Source organism: Pungitius pungitius, chromosome 4 (assembly GCF_949316345.1).
Source record: "Pungitius pungitius chromosome 4, fPunPun2.1, whole genome shotgun sequence".
Taxonomy (NCBI): Eukaryota; Metazoa; Chordata; class Actinopteri; order Perciformes; family Gasterosteidae; genus Pungitius; species Pungitius pungitius.
The window spans coordinates 8,253,412-8,279,732 of NC_084903.1; the positions used below are offsets into that span (position 1 = coordinate 8,253,412).

At 46.3% G+C, this 26,321-nt stretch overlaps 3 protein-coding genes across 7 annotated transcripts; 1 reads left to right on the forward strand and 2 right to left on the reverse strand.

Annotated features, from left to right (window-relative positions):
* The first annotated feature begins 26 nt into the window (after window positions 1-26).
* phka2 (phosphorylase kinase, alpha 2 (liver)) lies at window positions 27-12,388 on the forward strand. Of its 3 annotated transcripts, XM_037483239.2 has the most exons (33): window positions 27-304; window positions 425-507; window positions 1,017-1,175; window positions 1,723-1,770; window positions 2,566-2,734; window positions 2,891-2,973; window positions 3,257-3,337; window positions 3,454-3,552; window positions 3,639-3,785; window positions 3,880-3,933; window positions 4,135-4,257; window positions 4,375-4,470; window positions 4,958-5,065; window positions 5,170-5,248; window positions 5,443-5,577; window positions 5,663-5,772; window positions 5,881-6,025; window positions 6,238-6,316; window positions 6,393-6,541; window positions 6,640-6,810; window positions 7,170-7,282; window positions 7,367-7,503; window positions 7,589-7,751; window positions 8,418-8,497; window positions 8,597-8,675; window positions 8,750-8,879; window positions 8,969-9,070; window positions 9,288-9,406; window positions 9,548-9,571; window positions 9,849-9,902; window positions 10,475-10,708; window positions 10,800-11,000; window positions 11,099-12,388. In XM_037483239.2, exons 2-33 carry the CDS (start codon window positions 430-432, stop codon window positions 11,270-11,272), a joined length of 3,723 nt encoding a protein of 1,240 aa, XP_037339136.1. In that variant the 5' UTR covers window positions 27-304; window positions 425-429; the 3' UTR covers window positions 11,273-12,388. The 3 variants fall into 3 exon arrangements, with proteins under 3 accessions (XP_037339136.1, XP_037339155.1, XP_037339146.1); XM_037483258.2 differs by lacking the exon at window positions 9,849-9,902 and having other exon boundaries at window positions 27-507; XM_037483249.2 differs by lacking the exon at window positions 9,548-9,571 and having other exon boundaries at window positions 27-507.
* Window positions 12,389-12,743: 355 nt separating this feature from the next.
* si:dkey-163f14.6 (latent-transforming growth factor beta-binding protein 3) lies at window positions 12,744-17,248 on the reverse strand. Its single transcript, XM_037483572.2, has 9 exons — window positions 17,026-17,248; window positions 16,757-16,930; window positions 16,386-16,550; window positions 15,854-16,216; window positions 15,125-15,778; window positions 14,798-14,950; window positions 13,368-13,583; window positions 13,170-13,286; window positions 12,744-13,063 (listed from the first exon to the last, which is right to left on the reverse strand). Exons 1-9 carry the CDS (start codon window positions 17,075-17,077, stop codon window positions 12,909-12,911), a joined length of 2,049 nt encoding a protein of 682 aa, XP_037339469.2. The 5' UTR covers window positions 17,078-17,248; the 3' UTR covers window positions 12,744-12,908.
* A 433-nt stretch (window positions 17,249-17,681) lies between these two features.
* On the reverse strand, window positions 17,682-26,187 carry ppef1 (protein phosphatase, EF-hand calcium binding domain 1). Of its 3 annotated transcripts, XM_037483441.2 has the most exons (20): window positions 25,811-26,187; window positions 25,424-25,565; window positions 25,135-25,191; window positions 24,599-24,631; window positions 24,249-24,376; window positions 24,079-24,139; window positions 22,539-22,702; window positions 22,323-22,437; window positions 21,864-21,910; window positions 21,472-21,638; window positions 21,349-21,385; window positions 21,061-21,210; window positions 20,203-20,336; window positions 19,858-20,101; window positions 19,589-19,774; window positions 19,345-19,487; window positions 19,138-19,244; window positions 18,868-19,031; window positions 18,553-18,637; window positions 17,682-18,443 (listed from the first exon to the last, which is right to left on the reverse strand). In XM_037483441.2, the coding sequence occupies exons 2-20, from the start codon at window positions 25,476-25,478 to the stop codon at window positions 18,217-18,219; spliced, it is 2,304 nt and encodes a 767-aa protein (XP_037339338.1). In that variant the 5' UTR covers window positions 25,479-25,565; window positions 25,811-26,187; the 3' UTR covers window positions 17,682-18,216. The 3 variants fall into 3 exon arrangements, with proteins under 3 accessions (XP_037339338.1, XP_037339371.1, XP_037339356.1); XM_037483474.2 differs by lacking the exon at window positions 25,811-26,187 and having other exon boundaries at window positions 25,135-25,150; window positions 25,424-25,450; XM_037483459.2 differs by lacking the exon at window positions 25,135-25,191 and having other exon boundaries at window positions 17,683-18,443; window positions 25,811-26,185.
* Between the last annotated feature and the right edge of the window lie 134 nt (window positions 26,188-26,321).

Genomic DNA, 26,321 nt, shown 5'->3' on the forward strand with positions numbered 1-26,321 from the left:
ATAATGTCCCTAACGTTACTCCCCTGAACGGCTGCACAGCGAAGCTGCTCACGTACGCACTTTGTGCTGTCGGTCAAGTGTCGTCCCTCCAAGTCCCCCGACTGACCCCGGGCCGTGTGCGTGTGCGCGTGAGTTCGTCCTCACAGGCTCGTCATGTTCGCGTCGCGTCCAGCAGCCGGATGCTAACGTTACTAAGTTATCGTTAGCTACCAGCGAGCTGTAGCCGAGCAGCAGGTACAGCGCAGCGGGGCGGGGGCAGGAATGGGAGACCCATCCGACCTGATGGGTTACTGACTGCCGAGCGGTGAGTTTCCTCCGCGGCTGAGGCGTCACATGTTATTCAACCATAAAGTTACATGTAGCGGCGGGCCGCTGGTGCTGGAGTCGCTCGCTCGCTCGTAACGTGAGCGCGTCGTGTGCGCAGCGAGGATGAGGAGCCGCAGTAACTCGGGAGTGAGGCTGGACGGCTACGCCCGGCTGGTCCAAGAGACGATCCTGTGCCACCAGGTGAGTCCTGGAAGGGGAGGGGGAGGACACGGCAAACACCACAGAAGGGGGACATGTTTTGCATCCGATATTTAGTTTAAAAATCACTTGTTACGCAACTCATGTATCTGTCATATGCACGAGCCCTGTTGCCTGCGGAAATATGTCAGGCATGCCGGTGTCTTGCAGCCTGTGCGGGCCGAGGTTCAATAAGATCGACGAGGACAAAAATAAACAAGGCGGGCGCAAAGTGCAACTTCTGGAGTGAGCCGAGGACCGCAGAGCTGGGACCTTGAGGATGTTTTATTTCCTGCTTTGTATTTTGTATGTATTTGATGGCAATACAACAAAAAACATCTGCCCGCAGCTAATCCTATCACAGATTAAATTAATAATGGGCCAACGTTGGAAAATGTACTTTAGCAGTTTTGTTGGGAAAACAAAACGTAAACAAGCGCCAGCGCTTCTGAAGTTTTGCTGCAAGTCAACCCTGTCCGAACCATCAGTGTGTGTGTCTGCGTGTGCCCCAGAACCCTGTGACAGGCCTCCTCCCTGCCAGCGCCCAGAAGAAGGATGCCTGGGTGAGGGATAACGTGTACAGCGTCCTGGCCGTGTGGGCCCTCGGCATGGCGTACCGCAAGAACGCCGACCGCGACGAGGACAAGGCCAAGGCCTACGAGCTGGAGCAGGTGTGTTAGGGACGGAGAGAAGGTTATCCCTTACACCGGGGCCCCGTTGGCCCCCCGACTGTCACCGTATTTCACAGCAGCATCACATCTAAATAGTTTGCACAGTGTATTAACCTAAAACAAGATGTGTTGTTCTCAAACTGTCGTTGCAAATTGTAGTGGAATGTGCATGTAGTTGTTAGAGCTCTAACTTGGTGAAAATAATCAAGTCAGTGCTATAAGAGGATAATTAATCAGCCATCATTCTGGACTTAAAAGACCACAAATTTGTTGTGTTGGAAACTAACGTGATCGAGCAAGATGATAATGTCTCGTTACAACAAACTTGAACCTTTTAATTCATATATATGTATACATATATATATCTATATGTATATATTATATATAGCATTCATTTACTGACGTTCCCACTGACGGGCATTTGGCGGGGATGTGACCGCTTAACTGCACAAAGTTTTCACCCAAAATTCACAAACCAGTTTGGGATTGTTTGGATGTGTTTTCGTAGCTCACGGATGCTGTTGTCTGTCTGTCTGTCTGTCTGCAGAGTGTGGTGAAACTGATGCAGGGACTTCTTCAGTGCATGATGAGACAGGTAAGACGCAACTCCTTGCACATCTAAGTCATACACTTGTGGTAGAAAGTCTGATAAGGGTAAACATGTGATCTGGTTCGTGGAAACCACAACTTGTTATCTGGAACACGGGTATTTATACAGGCTGTTTTATGTAAACAGCCTCAGCAGCCTTCTGACCACAGTCTTCTGTTATCTTCACAACCAACTCCACATCGGCAGTTAAGATAGCAATGTTCAGTCTCATTCTTTGCTCTTCTTCTTTTATTTAGCATCATTGCAATGAAGACTAGAATGCCAAATTCATTCAGTAAAATGCAGCGGTGTTCCTGGGAGCCATAAAACAAAAAGGGTTCATCCTCTGCAGCAGTGATACCATCACCAATCAGCCAATACATGACTGATTGGCAAACAACAGAGTAGTCAGAAGTCTTTATTGTGTTGTAATGATGCAAACAGGACTGAGTCCTTTCACATGGACTCTCTGTCCTGCATCTGATCAATACCAGGAAATGAAGCTGTGCACTGGGATTCTACTGATAGTGTAACACACGTTCTTGTAAATTAAATCTAACTGTTGATTATTAATTTATTATTACTACAAGATTTTCATTTTTGAAGAAGAAGTCTATATTTTGTGGACCTTTGTTTTGATGTTGTCCCTCAGCTCTCATCACTTATTTCCTTTCCCACTGTCCAACCATTCAGGAGTCGTAACCTTTGCTGCTCATATCCTTCTTTAGTATCTGCTGGCCGAGACCAACACCACGGATATTTGTCTGTGTTTTCAAATATTCTACGTTCATGTGTCTTCAGGTGGCCAAGGTGGAGAAGTTCAAACACACACAGAGTACAACGGACTGCTTGCATGCCAAATACCATACTCCCACCTGTGCCACGGTTGTCGGGGACGACCAGTGGGGCCATCTCCAGGTGGATGCCACTTCTATGTACCTGCTGACGCTTGCACAGATGACGGCATCAGGTACAATTTCACGTTGCCCCTGAAAAAGGGGATTCAGGTTTTTTGAACACTATCTGATTCTTCCGCTGCCTCCCTGCTGGTTCCTTTGCAGCCAGCACTGTAGGTCATGGGACATAAGTATGAGGAACTCGCTGATTGTGTAACGTTATTACGCAGGTCTTTGCATTATCTCAAACCTGGACGAAGTGGCCTTTATCCAAAACCTGGTCTTCTACATAGAGGCTGCTTACAAAGTGGCGGTGAGTAACATTTTCAGAGGGTTTCGTGGGTTTGGCTTAAAAAAAGCAAGAAGTAGGAGCTGACACACCGTTGACTGTAAAGAGAGACTCCTCCAGAACAAATCCCTTTGAGTGATGTCATTATATTACAAGCCTCACACACCCGACTCTTTGACTTAACTGTTGAGTTGATTTCTGGATCATGTGGATGCACAGTTTTAGCAAGGAAAAAGAAAGGGTTTTGTTTTGCTGCATAGACTCTGATTTAGAAATAGTGATGTATCTATGTCTATCCCCACTGTAGGATTATGGGATGTGGGAGCGAGGGGACAAGACCAACCAGGGCATTCCCGAGCTCAATGGCAGCTCGGTAGGAATCGCGAAGGTAATAACAAAGGTTATTGTTCCTCAGCATTTCTGTGTATGTACTATGCAGACAGACCACAGGAGGACAGTGTTGTGCAAAATGTGTGTTTGTAATTGCTTCGTGGGGATTTGCAGGCCGCCCTGGAGGCCATAGACGAGCTGGATCTTTTTGGTGCCCACGGGGGGCCGAAGTCAGTCATCCACGTTTTGCCTGATGAAGTGGAACATTGTCAGGTAACGTTGGCTTTGCATCACTGCCCCTCAACATTGTCTCTGCACCTCTTTGTCCCACTGAGCACGTCACATGTGCTTCCCCTCAGTCCATCCTGTGCTCCATGCTGCCCAGAGCGTCAACGTCGAAGGAGATGGACGCTGGCCTCCTCTCTGTCATTTCCTACCCTGCTTTTGCTGTTGAAGATGCCGACCTGGTGGCCATAACTAAGTCAGAGATCATAAGCAGACTGCAGGTGCGGTCGGACCAAGACACGACACCTTCTGCACAGCAACCCTTCTGCATGTCAGTCAGCATGCCGACATTTCCAATCTTTGGTTTCATTTCAGGGTCGCTATGGCTGCTGCCGCTTCATCCGGGATGGATATCTTTGTCCCAAAGAGGTAGGATTTAGTTCCGGGATGTAGAAAGTATTTAACTGCTGTACTCAAAGCGCTCAATCAGCCGTGGGATCAAACTGCCAACCTTCTGATTGGAGAACGACCGCCCTCCCCACTCCCCCACAGTCTTGCAGCTTGGCAGACTCATTGAATCTATATATGTGCAATTTGAGCTGGAAGGTTCCCTTTGTGTTTCTTCTTAAGGACCCATCTCGGCTGCACTACGATCCTGCAGAGCTCAAGCTGTTTGAGAATATCGAGTGCGAGTGGCCCGTGTTCTGGACTTATCTCATCCTGGACGGTGTCTTTTCTGGAGATCAAGTGCAGGTAATCCAGCTAAACCCACTTGTGCTATTTATAGTTTACTCACACAGTCGTAGAGTCAATTTGAATAACTTCTGCTGCAGATGTAACCGTAAACAAATGACCGTGGCCCCTGAACAGGTGCAGGAGTACCGTGAGGCACTGGAAGGCATTTTGATCAGAGGGAAGAACGGCATCAAACTGATGCCTGAAATTTATGCTGTGCCTCATGACAAGGTAACCCACTTCCATAGAACAAGTATGGCAGATGCACCTGCAAGTCTCGTTCTAATTGTATTGTCCAAAAGAAAAACTCAGAGCGACTCTGAAGTCAGGAAAGATATGAGATTAACTGTAACTGCAGGATGAAAGGGAAAAAGTTTTTCATTGATATAAATTGGATAATAAAAGCAGTAAAATAAGCAGACCAGTTAAGATCTCCACTCTGAAGGAATGTAGGCTTAAATAACAAACCTGCTGTAAATTAAATAACGAAAAAGAAATGAATGTGTGTAAATTAATCTGTTATTTTATGGTGATATGAATAACCTACAGCGGTGTAGTCTGCTACAAATCTTATTCAATTATGTTTAACAAACATATCCTACAGTTAGTATTCATGTTAACAGCTTGTTGGCACCATCATTAGAAGACACATTCACTTTGTCTAATCATCTTTTCTTTGGGTCTATTTCATATTTTGGTTTTTGTTCTGTCCTGACAGGTGGAGGAGGAGTACAGGAATCCTCACTCAGTGGACAGGGTGGCCATGGGGCAGCTGCCTCACATGTGGGGGCAGTCGCTCTACATCCTGGGCTGTCTACTGGCCGAGGTATTCCCTGGGCCACTTCAGCCCCCGCTGGCTTGAAACACCTGGCAGCGGTCTGGAAATTGCAGATTTAACCATCTGTAAAAATTCAGTCTTTTTGTTTGAAGGGTTTTCTAGCCCCGGGAGAGATAGATCCCCTCAACAGGAGATTCTCTACAAACTTCAAGCCAGATGTTGTGGTCCAAGGTCAGTGATTGATTAATTAGCCAGAGAAAAATGTCAGTCCACTAATTAATCTACGAAAAATCCCAGTGAAAATTCAGATACACAAAGTAAGAACGCACACATTATGTGTTGTACTCATGTTAGTATTGGTTCATATACATATTCCCTTCTTGAAGGCAGATTATAATGTTTTCCTTCTCATACGTGTGTGTCAGTTTGTGTTGTAGCCGAGTCGGAGGGGATCAAGGAGCTGCTGCGTGATCACGGGGTCATGGTCCAGACAATGTCAGAAGTTCTGCCTATCAGGGTCATGCCGGCTCGCATCCTGAGCCATGTCTATGTCAAACTGGGTAAAGGAGCAACAAGCACTCCTTTCTTCAGTGGGCTGATGCCTGTTTGTGTCATAGTAAAAGAACGGTTGTGTCTTTGCTGCAGGGAACTGCAAGAAGCTGAATTTGAGCGGGAGGCCCTACAGACACATTGGAGTTCTGGGAACATCCAAATTCTACGAGATCAGAAATCGCTCTTATATATTCACCCCCCAGGTAAAACCTGCTTGGGATTTTGCAAATCGCACTATATCACAGCCATCAAAGTGATAGTAATGAATGTGAAGGATTCATATCTGCTTTCCCCTCTTTGATGTGCTCCAGTTTCTGGATCAACACCATTTCTACCTGGCACTGGACAACCAGATGATCGTGGAGATGTTACGCACGGAGCTGGCCTATCTCTCCTCTTGCTGGAGGATGACAGGGCGACCCACTGTAGCTTTCCCCATCACCCATAGCATGCTGGGTAATACAAACACGTCTCACAGATTAAGTTTCCAGTGTTTTGGGAAATTTTAATGAGTGAGGTCTTCTCTAGTTTTAATTGGAGCAGTTTGTAGAATTCTTGTTCAAAACATGTTTAGGGGCTGGGGGTGTTGGTTAATCTGGCCAAAAAGGTTACCACAAAGTTTTGTCAATTTACTTCACCTACAGCACTTGTTTACTTTTTGTGTCCAGTTGAAGATGGAGATGCCATTGATCCCTGTATCCTAGCAACCCTTAGGAAGCTACAGAACGGCTATTTCGCTGGAGCAAGGTTTGTTTCCATCTGTGTAGTCAAGCTGTTTGTGTGTTGAAATGTCTGTCACGTGACAGCGTGGATGTTCTCGCAGAGTGCAGATGTCAGACCTCTCCAGCGTCCAGACCACTTCGTTCCACACTCACCTCAGCTTCCTGGACGAAGAAGACGACGACGGTTTACTCGAGGATGAGGAAGAAGATGACGAATATGATCAGGAATCTACCATCTGTGGGCCCTCAGGTAGTTGCTGATGAAGTGTGTGTTCCCTGAAGTGCTACAAGGTTGAGCTTTTAGTATTGAATGGTATGTTGCACTTGTTTTTGTTTTTTAATCTCCAGGTGGCACAAAAGACATGTTTGACCAGTACCTCACCCAGCTTCTTCATAGCACCACCACCAAGTGCCATCTTCCTCCCATCCAGAGGGGGCAGCACCATGTCTTCAGTGCGGAACACACCACCAGAGACATCCTGTCTTTCATGGCCCAGGTCCAGGGGCTGGACGTTCCCAGTGAGTTATTATGAAGCAGACATCTCAAAGTCTTGTTATCCCGGCTTTGCATAAATTGGCTTGATCCAAATCGATTGAGAAAATGAGAGAAAACAATCCTAAACAATCCATAATCTCTTGTTCCTGCAGATAAATATAAATATTGACAGACAATAATCCTGATAGCCCATATTTCAATGCAGCCACAAGCTGCACTGGTTTAGGGGAACAATTAGATTGATTGAAAAACCTCTTACCCAAATGGGTCACTCCTGTCTAAAAGTCAAGTGGTTTGAGGTGGTTAACCGGGTTAAATGCTCCTCAAATGAAAATGAATTGCCCTCTAAAACGCCAAAATAGTTTCAATTGATTTGTTTCAGAGTCTCCCATGTATCTCTCGGTGACTCATTTCAAGAACAAACACCGCAAAGGTCTCAACCTACTTGAAATCCCTCCTCTTCCTCAGCATGGCCCGAATGCGAAGCAGCACAAGGTAGGCGCGGCAGAGGCTTGTCTTCTCTTGTGATGCCGCCGTGGCTCTGCGGTATATTTGTCTAACGCTGGCATCCCTCCCAAGTCCCACAGCGCTGCGGATCTGCACCTGCCTCGAGACGCCCAGGGCAACACAGACTTTGCAGCGCTGGTGAGGCAGCTGAGAGAGTGTCCCACTCTGCAGGACCAGGCGGACATACTCTACATCCTTTACGCCATGAAGTACGGACACCTACCCACAGCTTTGACACACCAATAGTTAAACGTTTTCTTTCTGTAATGACACATATTTTTTCTCAATAACCAGAGGAGCGGATTGGCTGGTGGAGTTGTCGGGCCCCGGGCAGGGCGGTGTCACTGTGCGTTCCCTATTGGAGGAGCTCTATATTCAAGCCGGATCCTGCAATGAGTGGGGCCTCATCAGATACATCTCCGGAATATTACGAAAGCGAGTGGAGGTCCTCGCTGAGGTCAGAAAGAAGTCGTAGTCCTGTCACAACAGGAGGCTCATCTGCCACCAACTAATAGTTGACCGCATATAAGCCTAAAATATGCAACCTAGGGGAGCTTTAAAATAATGTATTAGTCTCCTTTTTTAAAGTTCTCATCATTCTGGTAAATGGTAAATTAAAAGTTATACATGAAAGATGATTTTCAAAATGTTTTTCCTTCTGTCTTGTTTTCCTCCCACCAAAAGGGTCTTCTCCTTTCAAAAAATCCGAAAAACTAGCCGATATCATTCATAACCAAACCAATTCCTCATAGAATACTCCCATATCTAAACATGGACTGTGTGAATTAACATCAAATGTGATTCATGCATTCGCTTTCTGTCAAACACTGTTCACGTGGGGTGGGGGGGGGAGTCCTCTTCATATATCAAAATAAAGAAAGGTTTAACCACCATTTATTGGCCATTATAAAACAGCATCACAACATATTTTATTAGAATCATTGGTTTTTATTTTCCTGTATTTAAAAAATGTGGAAACTCGGTTTTTAAAATGAAGATGGACTTCAGTACTTGCCATGAGGAACACGCCTGCTGAATAACTTGTTCAAAAAGAGGCTCTTCTACAGAATCAATGCATTATGAGATCATTTTCATATTGGACATTGATCTGTCTCCTACTCAGGCCTGCACAGATCTGATTTCCCACCACAAGCAGCTGACGGTGGGCTTACCCCCCAAGCCAAGGGAAAGGGTCATCACAGTGTAAGCTGATGTGTGGCTGACTTGCCGCTCACGTTTAGGGTTGTTAAATTCATGGCAACATTATAAACCATCTCTTCCTCCTCCCTGTTTCCTTTTCAGTCCACTTCCTCCGGAGGAGTTGAACACTCTCATCTATGAAGCCAGCGGCCAGGACATCAGCATAGCTGTACTCACACAGGTAACTCTATCAACGTTCGGGTTGCCACAGGACCTTCCTCTCACGCTACAGCTGTGTGTGTGTTTGTCGCTTAGGAAATCATGGTCTATCTAGCCATGTACGTGCGCTCCCAGCCCGCTCTGTTCGGGGACATGCTGCGCCTCAGGATAGGACTCATCATGCAAGTGATGGCCACTGAGCTGGCTCGCAGTCTGCACTGCTCTGGTAGGAGAACCAAGCATCAAACACCCTGCATGGACAGAAACAACCCTGCATGGTTAAAAATGAATCTAATCCTCGTATCATCTCTGTAGGGGAAGAGGCGTCTGAGAGTTTGATGAGCCTGAGTCCGTTTGGAATGAAGAACCTGCTGCATCACATCCTCAGCGGCAAAGAGTTTGGGGTGGAGAGGAGCGGTGAGTTTCTCTGGTTTCCTCTTTGCAACATACCTGAGCCTTTAGTTTAGAGAGTAAATGAAGCAATGAAAGATGTTAAAATCAGCCAAAAGAGTTTGGAAATGATTGCAAGACACTGTAGCTGCAGCATCTGTTGTTAACTTTAATCAATATTTTGCTTCAGTGTGTGACCAATTGCCCACTGAACCAGGGACTTTATTTTGTCTCTTTTTGGCAGTGCGCCCATTCCAGTCAACAGCCACGAGTCCTGCCATCTCCATCCATGAACTCGGCCACACTGGAGCCACCAAGACCGAGCGCACAGGGATACACAAGCTGAAGAGTGAGATAAAGCAGGTGGGAATACAAATGCAGCCAAAACACTGGGATAATAATCTTGGATTATTTTTGTAAATCTACTGTGACATGGGTTTCAGTTTCTTCTGTGTCTGTCAGTCTGTCTCTATAAAATAACAGTGTTGTTGCTTTGGGTTTCAGCTGGATGACTCTCGGCCTCTCAGTGTGGGTTGGGTTTGATTACATTTAGCATGTTTCTAACGTCAGCCTTGCGCCATTTACCTCGCTGGCTCTTACCATTTCGTCAGCCACAGCATGGAGCGGCATCGTTTATCAAATGGTTGTTCTTGTGATCATTAGTTAAGTCATTTTGACCCCCAAGAATCTTTCTCACTAGTTGCACAAGTTAAATTAGACTTTTCACATCAGCGTGAGGCTACAGCATCGTCACATCTGCAGTATGAGAACCACGTCAACCATCTCATCTTTTTTCCATGTGAAGATCTTCAGCGGCGGCCATTCCTTGAGTAGCAATGTCACATCTCCTCGCTCCACGGTAAACCATTTCACCTCATTCGCTTCCTGTTCTCGTGGTTAGTCCACCTTAGGTTTGCCGTAGTTCTGTATTTCATCTTTTCAGTAGACACCAGGATATTTTTTATCTGTCTGCATTCAGGGACAAGGCTGTTTATTAGATACACTATTGTTAACATAAAAACAGCAGCCTTGGCCTTTGACATGTTTGCTGTTGTGTATTAATAAGCATGAATAATTGCATGCACTATGGATGAGCGCTTTGTGTGTGTGTGTGTGCGTGTGTGTGTGCGAGACTGTTTATTGCAACCTTTTTTTTTTTACATGTGTTTGTTATGGTGTGAAACCCCTGCATAGTAAGTAGTACCCTTGCCAGTAAGATAAGAAAAAAAAAGAAAACGAGGGAGGAATGATTTCAAACTAATAAATAGTAATCATTCTCTTAAGGGCTAGAGAGCTAGATGCCATCAACTTGGAAAACCAAGTATTTGGTTCAGACACTACTGACAAGTGCAATGCTCTATGAAAACGAAGATGGAGATACGGTTTTAAATCTGGTGTTCCAAGGTTTTTTCCTGTTCTCTCTCTCCACAGCGCTGCAGCAGCCCCTCCACCCCCAGTGGCATCCTGTCCCCAGTGGGCCACAGTCTAGGGGATGGACAGCTGCACTGGGAAGACAGGCAAGGCCAGTGGCTGAGGAGACGCAGGCTGGATGGAGCCATCAACAGAGCACCAGTGGGGTTCTACCAGAAGGTCTGGAAGATCCTACAGAAGTGTCACGGCCTGTCCATCGATGGCTACGTGTTGCCCTCATCTACCACGAGAGAAGTAGCGTTTCCCAGACTAAAGCTGGATTCAGGGCTTCCTTCCATGTGTGTGTGTATCTGTGTGTGTACTTAACACTGCGCTTTCTCTGTAGATGACCGAGGGAGAGATCAAGTTTGCGGTGCAGGTGGAGTCCGTCCTGAACCACGTCCCTCAACCAGAGTACCGGCAGCTGCTGGTGGAGACCGTGATGGTCCTGGGCCTATTAGCTGACGTGGACGTGGACAGCATCGGTGGCATCATACATGTGGACCGCATCCTGCATCTGGCCAATGACCTCTTCCTCAGCGACCAGGTACAGAGATGGCTGATGGCGAGAGCCACATTTCAGTCTGAAGGGCTGTTCATGTGTGTTGACCGGCGTTAACTCTGTTCGGGCCTCTGCTTACCCAGAAATCGCACAGCGCCAGTGACTATTTCCTTGAGAAGGACCCAGCGACCGGAATCTGCAACTTTTTCTACGACAGCGCCCCCAGTGGCAGCTTCGGCACCATGACCTACCTGTCCAAGGCAGCCATCACCTACGTGCAGGACTTCCTGCCGAGCTCCAGCTGTCTGATGCAATGAAAAAGCTGACTGAGGCATCATGGGAGAGGGATCATCTGACCAAAGGCTGCAAAGCTTTTCATTGTCAGCTCGTGCCATTCATGTGGTTCTTGTGAGTATTTATAAACTCTGTAGTACTCTCATACTCTGATGTAACATCCTGGCATTGGCAGCTGATTTCACTTCTTAAAAATGTATATTCTTTTCCTATTTATTTCTTAAACATGCAGCATGTGTGTTTACAGGCATTATGTGTAAATTAAATATTTGCAAATATATTAGCACATCTCTATACTCTTGGTGTTGTTTATGAGAAAATAAGTAAGGCCGTTGTAATAAAATGTGTCAGAACTCTTTAGAATAATACCCTATCGCAGTAAACATTTCTCGTAGTTTATTAACACAAATAATTTCCCTCAACTCATTCATTTTATTTACTGTTTCCCTGTTACTTTTTAGTATTTTACTTTGTAATATAATAATTTATTGTTGTACTGTAAGGGATGACCTTCAATATGTAATGTTATCAACCTTAAAAAATATTCTAATATCTAAGTGTTGATGATACATGAACTTGCATTAGATGTAGTCTTGTACCATTATAAACCTGTAACATTATTAATTTTTACCCTTAATAAGGGTTTTTTGTTTCGGTGTGGCTCGTCTCTTATGAAATGAATGTAAATCAATCCATCCGTCTGCTGTCTGAGTGACTGTCCCAGGGTTTTGCTACTGATCTGGAGTCAAATTTTGCACGTACATCAACATATTGATGGTGTGGACAGTGGAGGAAAGTATGTTACTGGTATGTTGGGTTTGAAGTCTGCTTTAATACTGGCAGTTAGTCCGTATACATATAGTTATTTATGTATACATCAATAACTGTATAGTTAAATAAATGAATGGTGGTTAAGCCAAAATATTGATAAAGTATGCGAGGTCCAGAATATGTTGAATTGGGTTTATTGAAGGTTTGAAAAGCAAAGGGGAAAAAAAGTTTTCAATAACTTTGATCCCACTGCTTTGATTTTGAAAACAAAAGAGCAAGAAACAGTAACTGTTTATGTATTTTTATACTAACCCAAAAATCATGAACATTATGCATGTTCATGCAATAATTAAAATCATTTGACTAACGATGGTAATCATTTGTGTATTTACGGCGGCACGTATCATCTAACCATCACTAAGAGGGGCTCTGATTGCTGACAGACTGCAGTTAGACAATCATAGCTGTTGCTTTTTGGGGTGGACTTTGACACAATGTGTGGAAATGGTGGATTTTAATTGCATTTAATCCAACAGGCAGACATCTGTAAGATCACTGCAATACTTTTAAAGATGTGTAGAGAACGTTAGCCAGGTGGGAAAATCAATAATGTAGCCTCATAGTCCAAGGAATTTAGATTGGAAAATCTGTTTGTTATCATTGTAAATGTAGGTGGTTCTAGATTGGAGAAGAAGTCCTGATCAGAGTGAAAGGTTAAAGAAGATCAGGCTGGTAGGAAGAAGCATGTCCATTTATGCACAGGGCATTTAGCCAGTGGAAAGCTGGTGAAAAATGCCACAATTTTAGAAGTTTTTAGTTTATTTGTTGTTCCTTCCACAGCAACATTATATAAATAAACACGTGTGTTAAAGTGTGTCTTCACACTGCTCAGCCAGCAGAGGCCGCTGTTGCCCTTGGTAAACATTTCTTCCAGCTGTAGGGGGAGAGCCGATGGGAGCCTGGGCAGGCACATTTATAGCCACCTTTTTGGTTCAAACACAGGTGGGAACACCCTCCATTCCTCCGGCTGCACTCATTAATGTCTGGAGGAGAGTGAGAGAGATGGAGACGAGGGGGAGGGGAGGGGGGGTCAAAACACACACTTATGCATTCTTTACTCTTTTCGACTGCGTGCATGACCCCACTGACCTTTGCAGCGTCGGCCATCTCCGTGCAGTGCGTACCCTCTGGGACAGATGCAGCGGTGGGAGCCGGGGAGGTTGACGCACTGCCCCTCACACGTTCCCTCCTGGCACTCATTTATATCTGTGGACGCACAGAAATACGTTGATCATATTTTAAAGAAATATTTGGGGCATACTCCGCTTTTACGCCGTCACCTCCTACCGACGCACTCCTCCCGGAGAGCCGGTGCAGTTGAGTTCTCAGGTAGTGCAGCTGCGGGTTGCTTCCGGTACCCAGGTGGACACTCTGCGATGCAACTGCGCCCGTTGCCAGCTAAGATGTAACCGTACGAGCAGGAGCATCTGTAGGATCCAGGGGAGTTAAGGCACCGCTCAGCACACGGCCCGAGCCCCTGATTAACAGCACACTCGTTGATATCTGGATAAGAAAAAAAACACTTTCAGGAGACAAATATTTTCTAATTTTATTAGAAATAAATCAAGGACAAAGTTAAAAAAACTTGACTTACGTATTGGCAATGCTCGGTGCTTCTCTTTTAGTAAATTCCCTTTTAAGATTGTGTGCCGTACAAGTGCTGACAATTTTTCTTACAAGTAAAATGTCCAATACTGAGTAATAAAATTAACTGGAATTCTTGCATCTACCCCTTGGACATCTTCCGTGCCCTCGTAAGTGCTTCGCTACCCTGAAGCCACTCCTTCAGCGAGTGTGTGTCGCTTAAATGGAGACAGGTGTACCCAAGGCACAAAGCTTCACCAGCGGCATCCCGTCTCCATACATCTACTCAAAATCGTCTCTGCCATGGTCACCCTGTTCTTGCCTGTTGAGTTTGCTGTTCAAGCTTCCCGTTGGACATTAATTTGTTCTGTGCATGTTTCTTTTGCTCCTCGGTTCAGTCTCCATCTCCTGGTCTATTTAAATATGACTTTTCCCTCGCCGAGCACTACGATTCCACCTCTGTAACATGAATTGTGTCATGTTGAAATCACACTTTTTCAGTTTTGTTGCACGTGCAAATCATCTTCATGTTTATGGCGGGGATACAACCGAATTGGGATGTAATGACTCGCGTGTTTTAGGTTGGTATCTGGAGTTTAAAATTGTTTTGTGCCACTAAGACCATAAAACAAGACATGACATGTACACCTGTGAGGCTCAACTCACAGAATGGGAAGGGGAGCTAGTTCAACATGTTCCACAGTTCCAACTCAAATCTGTGTAGTTTTGTGTTTAAAATAACATTAACAATAAAAAAAAAAAGGATTACGTCACTGTAACAACAACATTAATTGCCATTATTTTAAACTGTCTGACAGGAATTCATTGCATTGGAATTTCTCAGCTGAAGCTAAACTATAATTCAGCTGGTTGCCCCCTTAAATGACCGGTTGTCAGCGAGCAGCCAATAAATCACGTGCAACAAGTTGACTGCGCAGCCGTAAATTTCACGGCTCTCTCGTATACTTGGCCGAGCGCCATGGAACATCAAACACATAAAACATGAGGAGATTCCCTGTTGTGCAGTAACACGCCTCAGTGCACTCGGTGGTGTTGTTATCAGGTAGAGCCTCGCTGCATCAGCGCAGGATTCAGGAAGAATCTTGGAAAGTAAAAAAAGACAACTTGTTCACCTCGACAAGTTCGCCCGTCATGCTGCAGAGTGAATCCGGCCCTGCAGTGGCACCGAGATCGGGTCCGGGTCCGGCTGGTGCTCTGGTTGTAATGTTCCGAGAGCGAGCACAGCTGGGAGCAGCCTCCGTGGTTAACTGAACAAGGTGCTAGCTCTGGACACAAAGAGTGAGGATGCATCACTACAGGGAATGACAGAAATGCACCTGAGCCTCAATCAGAGATAGGGGAAGGCCTGGAGAAAAATCTGCAGATTTCCCTGTGAAGCTGCAAAAGTCATTGTGCAAAACATCATAGTGACCAGTGACGACTACACCCAAAACACCTACCCAGACACACAGGAGGGATTCCGCTCCAGGTGTCTCCCTGCTGGCAGTAGCTGTGTGTGTCTCCATCAGCCAGCGTGTAACCGGGGTAACAGACATACTGTATGTACTGCTTGTGCTCTCTGGTGCCGTGATCATCCATAGAATGCAAGTAGAAGGTCCCGTGAGCGGGCGCCTGCGGGCGCATGCACACGGGTCTCAGAGACGGCGGAGGCGGTTTGAGGGCGGCGCTGTAGGGTTCGTCCTGGTGAGATCCTGCCTCAGTGCTCACATGAGTCTTCTCATTCGACTGGGTGGAGCTGGGACTTGAGGACGTTGAGGCAGGGAAGGGCGGAATGGGGGCCGGTAGGAAGGAAGGAGGTGACGCAGTGGAGGAAGAACTGGTAGAAGTGAAAGAAGTGTCTGGGTTCTCTTCAGGCCCAGCCGGAGGAGGATGGCGGAAGCCAGCTTCAGCCGGCTGGTCCTCGTCTGCCGTTTGTGAAGAGCCCGTTGCTACTTCAGAAGGAAGCACACCGGCCTCAGGTTCTCCAAAACGTAGCACGATGTCACTGCCGGGAACAGCAAGAGCCGAGCTTGTGAGGTGGACCGTCTCAGTGTCGGTGAGAGCTGGTGTTTGTGCTGCAGAAAGTGACAGCGGAGAGGACGTCGACTGATCCGCTGCAGGCGACGATAGTGAGTTAGACGAGGCCGTGGCAGACAGATTTAATTTAGAGACCTTTTCTGCCTCCTCACCTGCCTGCGTGTGATGCCTCCCGCCTCCTGGCTCCTCTCCCTGCTGAGCCTCATTTGCCTCCTGAAGTTTAGCCTCAACAGGATTCGTCCGGACTCCGTCTTTGACTTTAAAATCGGAAAACTGAACATTCGGTTGCAGGTGCAGGTCTGGGTTGGTCACTTTAATCTGCTCCCTGCCCAGCATCTTGGACGGCGTGTGAGAAAACAAGACAGATCTGAGCTTTTCTTCTTCGGAAGCGGTATCAGTGGGGGCGTCGTAGCGGGATTGTTGTTGGGTTTTCGGAACTACGCCCGCCTGTAGGTTCTGACGTGCGTTAGGCGGTTGCACATTGACACGTGAAACTGAGCGCATCATGTCGGACTCTGACAAGGAGAACAGAGAAGACGGTTAAGGGTTAAAGAGGCAATGGAAGTGTTTTCGTACGGCTCCTTTCAAACGTGACTACACATAGTTACAGCTCCTCGCGTGTACAGAGCGGAAAGGATCGAGATGATACAAAGAAGTGCATTTAAAAGGTGTTTCTATGCTTACCTTTGCATACCGGCTTCGTGCTGTTCCAGGTGGGGCCCTTACAGTACAACATCGACGGCCCGTGCAGCTGAAAGCCACCATTGCAGCCAAACACGACCCAGGAGCCGTCCTCGTTGGTGCTGCTCGTGCCGTGGCTGAGGGGCCCTGGGTCGGGGCAGCCGGAGCCTGAAAGGGAAGGTGAATCCTTTGAAGTGATTAAAAGCATGACCCTGACGAGGACCCCGTGTTGCTTTGTAGCGGACTCCTCTGAGCTCGCTGACTCGCACCACGATGAAAGCCAAAAAATAACGTTTCAGACACGAAGTTGGAACCATTTTCTAGATGCACGTTGGCATAGTGAGAAAGATCTGCTCATGAATGAAGCTGCTCACCGACACAGACTGGGGTGTCCCGGGACCAGTGTTCAGACACACAGCTGTTTGTCTTGTATCCATGGAGCTTGTAGCCAGGACGACAGCGGAAGATCACCAGCAGTCCGCCGTAACGGAAAAACGTCTGGCCGTTCTCCAGGTGTTTAAAACCGCCGCACCCCTCGGCTCCGCTCGCTGTCGGACAGTTTCAGGGTGAATGTCCGTGATTGCCTGAAAACACTTGATCACTCTCATACAGACAGAGAATGAAAATCAACTTGGAGAAGTACCTTGAGGGGCCCACACGCAGAGCAGAGCGACCAGTGACGCCAGGACTCCCATCTGAACTGGACATGGGATGGGAGGGCAGAAAGTACTGCGAGAGGGAAAGTGGGACGTTTACCAGGAGTTGGGAGATTGAGGGGAAGGGAAATGGGGCCTGGGATTACTATGGGATGGCCATATGGGAGGAGGGAGGGGCAAGAGGCTGCAAAACACTCTGACAGATGGAGAGGGGGGGGGGGGCGGTTTAAACCTGTTTAACAGTGAGTTATTTTTGCTTTCACTAACTCCCAGGCATCAGCTATAAGAAAGAAATTGGACAAAATCCAAGAGCTATAAGACAGAAATGTTCAAATTCACTTGAAAAAAAATGAGTCCCTGCATTTGTCTCTTACCCTTCACCTTTTAGTCTTTTTACCTTTGTGTGCATGTGCTGCACGTTGTTCAGTAAACTGAATCCATCATTTACTCAGACCGACAGGTTGCCTGGGCCTGTTTTATTGCCTTCCACGTTTAGGTAATTATAGTTGGCCGGATGCCAGAGTGAAGAGGGGAATGAACACATGAAAACACACACACACACACACACACACACACACACACACACACACACACACACACACACACACACACACACACACACACTTCAATTCAATTCAACAATAAAGTTTACAAAAGCAATTTTATTCCTTCTTGGTAAGCATCTGAACACACAGTAGCTGAAAGTCTCAACATTAGCTGCAGTGTGTCTCTGTTTTCTGAAGCCTCAGTACATGTAATACAGTTATACAGTAATACAGACAGTGTTGCATCACGCTGGCTCTCCTGCTGTATCTGTTGTACACTACGATGTTTCTGCCAAATTTCATGGCAATCCATGGTCACTTGTGGAGCCGTTTCCCGCAACAGGCTCAAAAAAGTCGTGGCACAAGAGGAAAAAACAGTAAATTAACCAAATGTCTGCGGCAAAACTGATTTAAGATTTGACATCTTTGGCCTGCTTATCGAAGATTTAAGGATTTTATCCTCAGGGGCAACCGGAGTCCATTCCATCCAGTAGTTTCATTTTTAAACAAAAGAGGACATTGACATTGCCATCCCTAAATCCACCACTAGGGTGGCTAAAACTGACCAACCATTTTAAAGCGCTGCTAGCTTAGACCTAAACAATCTCATCTTTTCCATTGCGATTCACCCCCTCACAAAGCCTTCCCTCCTGCCGGCTTCCCGTTGCCCTGCTGCTCCTTGCTGTCCAGTTTGTGTACCACTCTGAAAGCCTCCAGGAACTCCGTGAAGTCTATGCTGCCGTCCTTGTTGAAATCGATGCTCCGGGCCAGGTCGTCTATGGCTCCGTCGTCGATGTCGGCCCCCAGGTGGGCGCTGAAGAGACGCCAGGTGTGGCGAAACTCCTCGATTGAGATCAGACCTGAACATGACAACACTCATTCAGTACACCCAGCTTCTGAACCGGAGCAAATACATTTTCAATTAGTGACACACTTTGTCATTTTTATTTATTTATTTATTTTTTTCACCTGAATGGTCTTTGTCTATAATGTTGAATATTATCTCAATATCCGTCCTGTATCGGAACAGGGTTTCAGCCATGTTTGGAGTCACCTAAAAAAAAGAAACGAGGAAACAAGAACTGTAACAGAGTTTAGCCTACTAAGATCCTAAAAGTCCCAGTGCCACTAGGGAAAGATTCTCCTTAAACAACAAAGCACTTTAAGAATGCATGAAGTATCTCATTACAGGGGAAAATCTGGATATAACAGATACCCTTTGATCAGAGTATTTAAGTGATTGTACTTGGTTGCTCCAAGGAGGATGACCCTTAGCTCTCTTACCTGAGTCAGAGGAATCCTGGGCTCCATATCCTCAAAGCAGGACGCATAATCCACACTGCCATCTGGTGCCAGACGGGCTAAGTGCGGACGGAGGGTCCTCCAGGGCAGGTCCAGTCTCAGTACGGACTCAAACACCTGAGCCCATTCACTGACTGACACACAACCTGCAACAACAACAACAACAACAACAAAAGATACGCTTGCATCTAACTCCTATACAAGTCCACCCAGGTACATACAAGCAAGGCAAACCGAGTGAGAGGAGCTCACCAGTGTTGTCCAGGTCGTACTGCTGGAGGCCCGACAGCAGCTCAGAGCGATGGGTGAACAGCTTCTCCTTCAAGGCCTTGAGGGCCGAGCCTTCAGCAGCTCGTACTCTACACCCACGCGCACACACACACACACCAGCAGGCGCCAGACTCAGCTTACGCACGCAAAGACTATTTGAACACAGGACACAGCGGGCGCCGGTTGTACCTCTGTGTCAGCGTGAGTTTGCGTGTCGCGCGGCTAACTTGGTACTGGTAGAAGCGCGGCACCAGCTCGCGGCCCACCTTGATGTACGCGCCGCGGTTGCTTCCCTCCTCGTAGTAGTTTGACGCTGAGAAGATGGTGATCACCTGCGGGGGGGGGGACAAAACATGCCATCCGCACTCAAAACATTTTTTCGGAGAAATCTGAACGAAGGCCTCGCCTCCCTCCCTCCCTCCCTCCCGCCCACCTGTCCCCCGTGGCACAGCTCGTATCCCTCCTGTTTGCACTCGTGGGACCTGATGAGCAGCTGCAGTCCGTGCTGCAGCAGCAGTCTGCGGGTGACGTCCGGGCCGAAGTAGCAGCCTCCTCCCCTGAATGTGTTCGGACTGCAGCCTTCTTGGGTTTTCGGGTCGCTCCACAATATATCCACCACCTGCCGGAGAGAGAGGACAGGAGATTCAAAGGGCTGAAGGGGGCACGCAGCACTTAGGGGGGGGCTGGATCCGCTCCCCCGACCTGTTTCCATTCCCGATCGTGTTGTGCAGGCGCAGGAGGGGGAACGGAGCACAGAGAGTCCAGGTAGGGCACTTGGAGGGCGTTGAGAGCGTAAGGCATGCTGGGAGAAGACGGGCACGGACGAGGCGAGAGGCACGACGGTGTTCGAGGAGAGCAGAACGAAGAGGAGGACGATGAGGAGGAGGAGGAGGAGGAAGAAGTGGAGGCTGCGCTGTCTTGTCTGCTAGTCCTGCAGTGCCTTCTTCTACAAAAAAAAACAAGGGGACAGGTGGAGAGAGGGTCTGTCACATTAAGGAAGGCCTCTCCTTGTGCCCTTTGTAACCCAGCTGGGAGCGGCTGGCGGACCCCTGGTTGGGCGTTCTCTTGTTCTTGCTGTGGCTGCCAGGACGAGAGCCAGCCCCCGATCGCATTCTTTTGCAGGAATGGCCGATGTCCAGCTGCTCCAAACTGCGTCTGGGAAACCTCAGGGCCGATTTCACCTGAAGGCAGAAATAAATAAAGACAAGAGGTAATTAAAGTTGCAGGTCAAACAGAGGTATGTTGGCTCTATATGAAGGTTACGTTCAATTACGTAGCCACCATATTACGATTCATATCCTTCACGCCCTGTTCAGACTTCTCCCCTCTGGTAGGCGCTACAGAGCCCTGCACACCAGAACCACCACACTCAAGAGCAGCTTCTTCCCTCAGGCCGTCTCTCTGATGAACAATTAATCAGTCAGACGGCACCTCAACTGCACCATTCCACTATCTAGACTGTCATTACATATACATACACATACATACACATACATATATATATATATTCTCTTTTACAAGTTATTTTATATATTCCTTGTTTTTGTAATAGGGAAAACATCTGCATAGATGGTGAATTCTGATTAGTGCGGTTCTAATCTTAAAAGTACCTTAAGAGCTCAACAGAGAGAGAGATATTGAAATCATGGCACATGATACTGAACACAATCCAACTTAATGAAGAAATCCATGATTAGTTGATGTTGTGTGACTGGAGAACGAGCATTTCCCTTGGCCCATGACGTAAAAGAATAAAGATGGGGAAAAAAACGTATGTAAAGTGGATCACTGAAGGTTTGCAAGCGGCCTGCCGGATGTGAACAAAGCCTTCGCTCTTCCAACCTGTGAGATGTGTGGCCGCTTTTTTCGTTAAATTAGTGAAGACGCCTTCTTGTTCCCACTGACCTTGTGCCTCTCTATGGTGCTGAGGAAGTCCAGGTCGGTTTGGTCAGATATTCCACCGTGAACGATCAGGATCTTTCCGTCGATGACCGTTGCGACGGGCAGGAGGCTGAAAACGTCCTGAAACAGCTGCAGGATCTCCCGGCCATGAGACTGCGCAGTGACAAAGGAATTAATCAAGTGTATTAATCCGATGCCAAAAACTGCAGTGTGAACTGAGTTAATTGTTAAGGGTTCACTCCAATTCATAATGGAGTCGGAATAAAGCCTTTTGCCTGGACATCACTGCACCTTGTATTTCTGCATGACTTCCTTTGTGAACCCATACCTGAAACAATTCAAAAACATATCCTACTTTTACTACACTTGTGTTTGTGCTTGTTTTCTTTCATTTCTTGCGTTTGTCCAAACAACCTGAGGTTCATTATGTGGTCTTCATGGTTTCCTCGGTTCAGGTGCATGTAGTCGGGGTAAAGCAGCAGGTAGGCGAAGAGGAGGCAGACCACTTCGATGGACTTTTTCCCACGGTCCACAAAGTCCCCGTTGAACACATATGGGGTCTCCGCCGAGGGAAGGCCATTCTGAAGAGTAGCCAAAGTAACATCTTTGTTAAGTATTGACTGCACGCTTACTGCTATGTTTGATTGAGGAGTCAACTTTCGTGCATGCTCGCAAGTTTGAATCTGTATATACAGTACATAAAATCAGATGCATCTGCATAAAATAATGTTTTCCTGCAGTAGTCCAAGTAGTCAGGGATCAAAAAGAAATGGGTTGTACAGTAGAAGAAAATAGCCTTACAGTACCTTATAAAAAATGAGAAGTAAGTCGTCAAGCCTCCCGTGTAGATCACCTGCCACAAAAATAGGAAATTCACAGCAGTGCAGAAATGGGAATCTTATCACTGATCCCTGTAATTCACAGAGGATATCTGTGATATTCCTCATCGGAAGGAAAACAACTCAACCGCCGTGTTCTTGAGTTTAATTAGATGCCAATCTGCAGGCAAGCCGCCAAAGAAGAGTCAAGTGCCTGATCAGTGTGCAAATAAAAAAAAAGACCTTCGAAACGCCGCCATTAAGATAGCGTCAACTGTATTCATAACGCATTTACTGACAGCAGCAATCATTTAAGCAGGCCATTCATGTATTTAGCTGCCCACGCTGGCGTGCTGTGGGGCAGGTGCACAAGCAGCGGCGTCAGAATGCAAAAACGACAAGACAAATCACTTTGAATCTCCAATGAACAAGGTCAGCGTCACCCACCACATATGGTGATCTCAGTGGTGTAGGACGTCGACAAGTGGACAATGTTCGGCATCTGTTTGAGGAGCTTTTTGGTCTCGTACAGAAGCTGCAGAACATATCTGGCGTGTAGAATCTGGATGGATGAAAGGAAGCAGTGAGCAGCATAAAAGAGCCAAAACATCTGGACCAAGACATTGCAAAGCGAGTAAATGACGAACACCCGTACAATTGTACCTGTTGGTCCTTAAACGCACCGAGGAGAGCGTTGGTATCGGAGACAGAGAGAGGAAACGAGAGCCGGGGCCCCGTGTACGATTCTGGAACAGGGATTAAGTTGTAACAGATTTCTCGGTCTAACCAGGGGTCCACCACCGGCTCCAGCAGCTGCGAGATCAAGTCTGAAAAGCACAGAGGGAGCAGCTGTGAACGTACCGTCCTGAGCTCATTCCCACTGATGGCGTTGGAACGTGGTACACAATGAAGAAATGGCGTGTAGTGTCCTCTGTGCATTTTGCTGGTTTCGCCCCAAAACTGAATTATTTCATCCAATGATGACTTGGTCCTCAAAAACGTTTAAACTACAACATTTCAAAAGGACAATATTTACTTTTTTTACATGGTGATTTCTTTACATTTATTGGATAACTCACTCTACACATTTAGGAGTTATACAAAAAATAGCTTAATAGGTTAATTGATCGCCCGAGAGAACATCTTAAGCTACCCAGCAGTATGTAAAGTCATTAAGATAAGGACCTCCTTGATTAGCTGCAACATTAAAGCGATGTACACATGTATCAATTCTCCAATAACATAAAATACATTCTTCTGAAAGAGGCCATTCTGCACAACAGATATTTATTTTCAGTTAAAATAGCAAAGTGCTTCTTCCACCACCGTAATTGAATGGTCTTTCTGAAGTAAAATCTCCACCCGTAGACATTTTAATGTTCCCCGTCCTTAACAGCATTACACAACACATCATCCTCCTCTTTGTGACCTCACTGCTGTATTAAAAGACCCCTTCAATATGCTAATAAACCTCTAATTTATGCAAACAAACACAGCATGAGCAGTCACCTACCTGCAGGCCTATTTCTCTTTTGTCCATTTACCCCATTTATGTCTCTTTGAATATCGTCTATTCTGCCACACACTCAAACACAGTAGCAGCACAAAATAAATACAGACAAGAAGAGTCGAGCACTTTTGCATAATTTATGTTGACTCAATGTAAAGCCCACGCGCAGGATGTAGTAGTGTAGATGTTGGGTGATAAGGGATGACTTGTCAACGGAGCATCGGGCCTTTTGGTTGGATGAGATGGTCAATAGACACTTAAGCCACAGCTGTGTCTGTGCAACAAACCAACACATTGGCCTCCACGTTCACAGTAGTTGCTAAGCAACAGGTTATACGCAATGCGTCCTCTAATGTCGACCAAAGGCATGACTAACAAAACAATATTGTAATCAAATTTTGTCCCTCACCATTTGTATTGGCATGAAGCATCATCTGGACCCCTTTGTATTTGATCATACAATTTCACATAATAGCGCAACATCATCAAATGAAACCAGAGCAGTTTATGTAAATCTGTAAAAACCAACTCATGGTTGATATGCACAGTGCTAAATATTATAGAGTTGTCCTGCCTTCATATCCATGTGAGCCCTGTTAGAAACTGTTTTTTCACCTCCACTATCCATATGAATTAAGTCAGAGATGGATAAGATAAGGCCATCAAATATTTTGCAGTCTTTTGGCTCCTGACCTGGTCCATTTCCATTCAGCTGAGTGAAGTTGTCGAGCATGAAACTAAAGAAACCTGAGAGCTGAAGACAAAAAAAAAAAAAAAAAAAAAAGTTAAAGTTTGCTTCTGCTTTTGTAAATGAGCTTTCAGGTGTTTTTTAGCCAGGAAGGAGTCCCTATTCTGAGAGTCACCTGTAGCTGGTCCTGTTCTCCAGCATATTCAATGGACTGGAAGATGTTCCAGGTGTACCTGCGCCTCATCTCTAGACGGGCCATGTAGCGCCGGTACCATCGCTGGATCAAAACAGCTGCCTTCATAGCTACGACAAAAACACAAAGCGGCACATTTCCTTTATATCTGGAGTATGGATATACATACACAGTGTGAAACTCTTATTTAGCATCCTTATGGAGGACAGCACAAAGTGACAAACTAAGAGCGAAATGTAAAAATGCTCACATATATACACAGACACACACACGCACCAATGTACACGTCATGTATGACACGGACTGGTCTTTAGAGATGAGCAGGGACTTACTCAGAGCCGGGCTGGGACTCTTAATTGTGTCATCTATGGAAAGAAAAAACTGCAATTCAGCAAAAGAAGCAAGTTATTGACTAAAATCAAGCGCAAGAGAAAACACATGCATGCACACGGGAAGAGTGATAACAAGACACGGGGGAGGTCATGAGCAGCAGCGGGACTGGAAAGCTGAGCAAATTAAAAGAGCTTTCAGGGGAAACAGCACTCATTAAAGAGAGACAGCAGACTATGAAGAAAGCAAAGCACCATCTGTCAAACAGCTGCTCACTCTGAGTGTGTGTGTGTGTGTGTGACTGAGTCTGAGGGAAATGTACTGCCACAAAAATTACCATCAGATTAATTCTGCATGATGTGACATTGAGATGCGTAAAACTGAACCAGAACACTACTGCCATGGCGACTGCAGATAATACACTATGCAAACAGCACAAATGAAACAATGTTACGTAATGCTTCACAGGCTGGACGAACGATACATAAACAAAAAGAGGACTGCAACGAAAGATTATTGTCATGATCGATTGGCAAACCTGTAAAATTGAGAAGCTGCAAACAGATTATATTGTGCAGGTCAGACCGCATCAAGGCTTCAAAAGTGGTTTGTAAATTCCAAAAAACAAAAGCCATTAAAAGTCTGTTAGCACACAACACATGAGTTTCACATGAGTTACCTGAGTTACCTCTTCATCATTCATCCTAAAAGCCTCACCGTCAAGGTTAGAAATAACTTATCTAATAAATAACTTAGATCTAACACAGGAAAGGAAAAAGTGTGTCGGTCATGAACAACAATGACAGCCACCTTCCGGGCATCCTTACCGGTCTCCACTCGTTTCCCTTGTGTCTCCGTAGCAACGGAGGTGCCACATCCCATGATGTCCAACGATGGGGGGATCACATCAGTCGTTCTCCCAGAGCTGGTTCACATCTGGCTGGTGGCGTGCGTATGTTGCCATGAGACCTAAAAAGTAATACCGATATGTCATCACCAATCACATTCAATGGGAGAAGTGGGGTTCCTTATTACAAACCCTTCATCCAGTATTGCTGGGGGGGGGGGGGGGGGGTATACACAACATTAAAAAAAAACATCACCAAGTAATACGTAATAACGCAGACGTGAGAATCAAAAACGATGATGCACATCACGCATCATATTTAAATCACCTCCTTCAAATCAGTAAACCAGTGTGTTTTTGTTCCTACCTGAAGTTCTTATCCGCGCAATGCTGCTGATGCACACACACACACACAAAAAGACCAGCATCAAGGCTGAGAAGGCGATGCTTCGCTAAATGTCGTCCACATCCCGGGTGAGAAGATGATAGCGGTCGGAGGTGCTGCTGCTGCTGGAGGAGGGAGCGGAGAGGCGGAGGCTTTAAAGCCCCGCAGCTCTCATCACAGAACGGGGCAGCCAGTCAGCTGTTCCCCCTGAAAATAGCCACACGCTGGAAATGCTTCAGTCATTTTTACCATTACTCATTTTCCAGGTCGTTTCTGTGGCTCGTGCACACATACGGTGCCCCCCCCTTCCTCCTACGGTAAACACACTGTTACACCACGTGTCAGCACCGCTAGCTGCGAGCCGCCTGTGAGCCGCCTGTGAGCCGCCTGTGTACTTTCATTTCCAGTTTATGTCCACGATGGAAGTTCTAGGTTCGAGGCATGTTCAGTATTTATGGGGAACTAAAGCAATAAATCCGCAAAACACTTTTTG

Coding starts and splice junctions, on each gene's coding strand:
- si:dkey-163f14.6 (XM_037483572.2), bottom strand. CDS start 17,077: ATGGGAGTCCTGGCGTCACTGGTCGCTCTGCTCTGCGTGTGGGCCCCT. Junction 16,551..16,756: donor GGACACCCCAGTCTGTGTCG/GTGAGCAGCTTC, acceptor CTTCCCTTTCAG/GCTCCGGCTGCCCCGACCCA. Junction 13,064..13,169: donor AGATGGCCGACGCTGCAAAG/GTCAGTGGGGTC, acceptor ACTCTCCTCCAG/ACATTAATGAGTGCAGCCGG.
- phka2 (XM_037483239.2), top strand. CDS start 430: ATGAGGAGCCGCAGTAACTCGGGAGTGAGGCTGGACGGCTACGCCCGG. Junction 6,026..6,237: donor CATCACCCATAGCATGCTGG/GTAATACAAACA, acceptor TTTTGTGTCCAG/TTGAAGATGGAGATGCCATT. Junction 6,317..6,392: donor GGCTATTTCGCTGGAGCAAG/GTTTGTTTCCAT, acceptor ATGTTCTCGCAG/AGTGCAGATGTCAGACCTCT.
- ppef1 (XM_037483441.2), bottom strand. CDS start 25,478: ATGGGATGTGGCACCTCCGTTGCTACGGAGACACAAGGGAAACGAGTG. Junction 24,377..24,598: donor GAGTCCCAGCCCGGCTCTGA/GTAAGTCCCTGC, acceptor TTTTTGTCGTAG/CTATGAAGGCAGCTGTTTTG. Junction 24,140..24,248: donor GAGAACAGGACCAGCTACAG/GTGACTCTCAGA, acceptor TTTTGTCTTCAG/CTCTCAGGTTTCTTTAGTTT.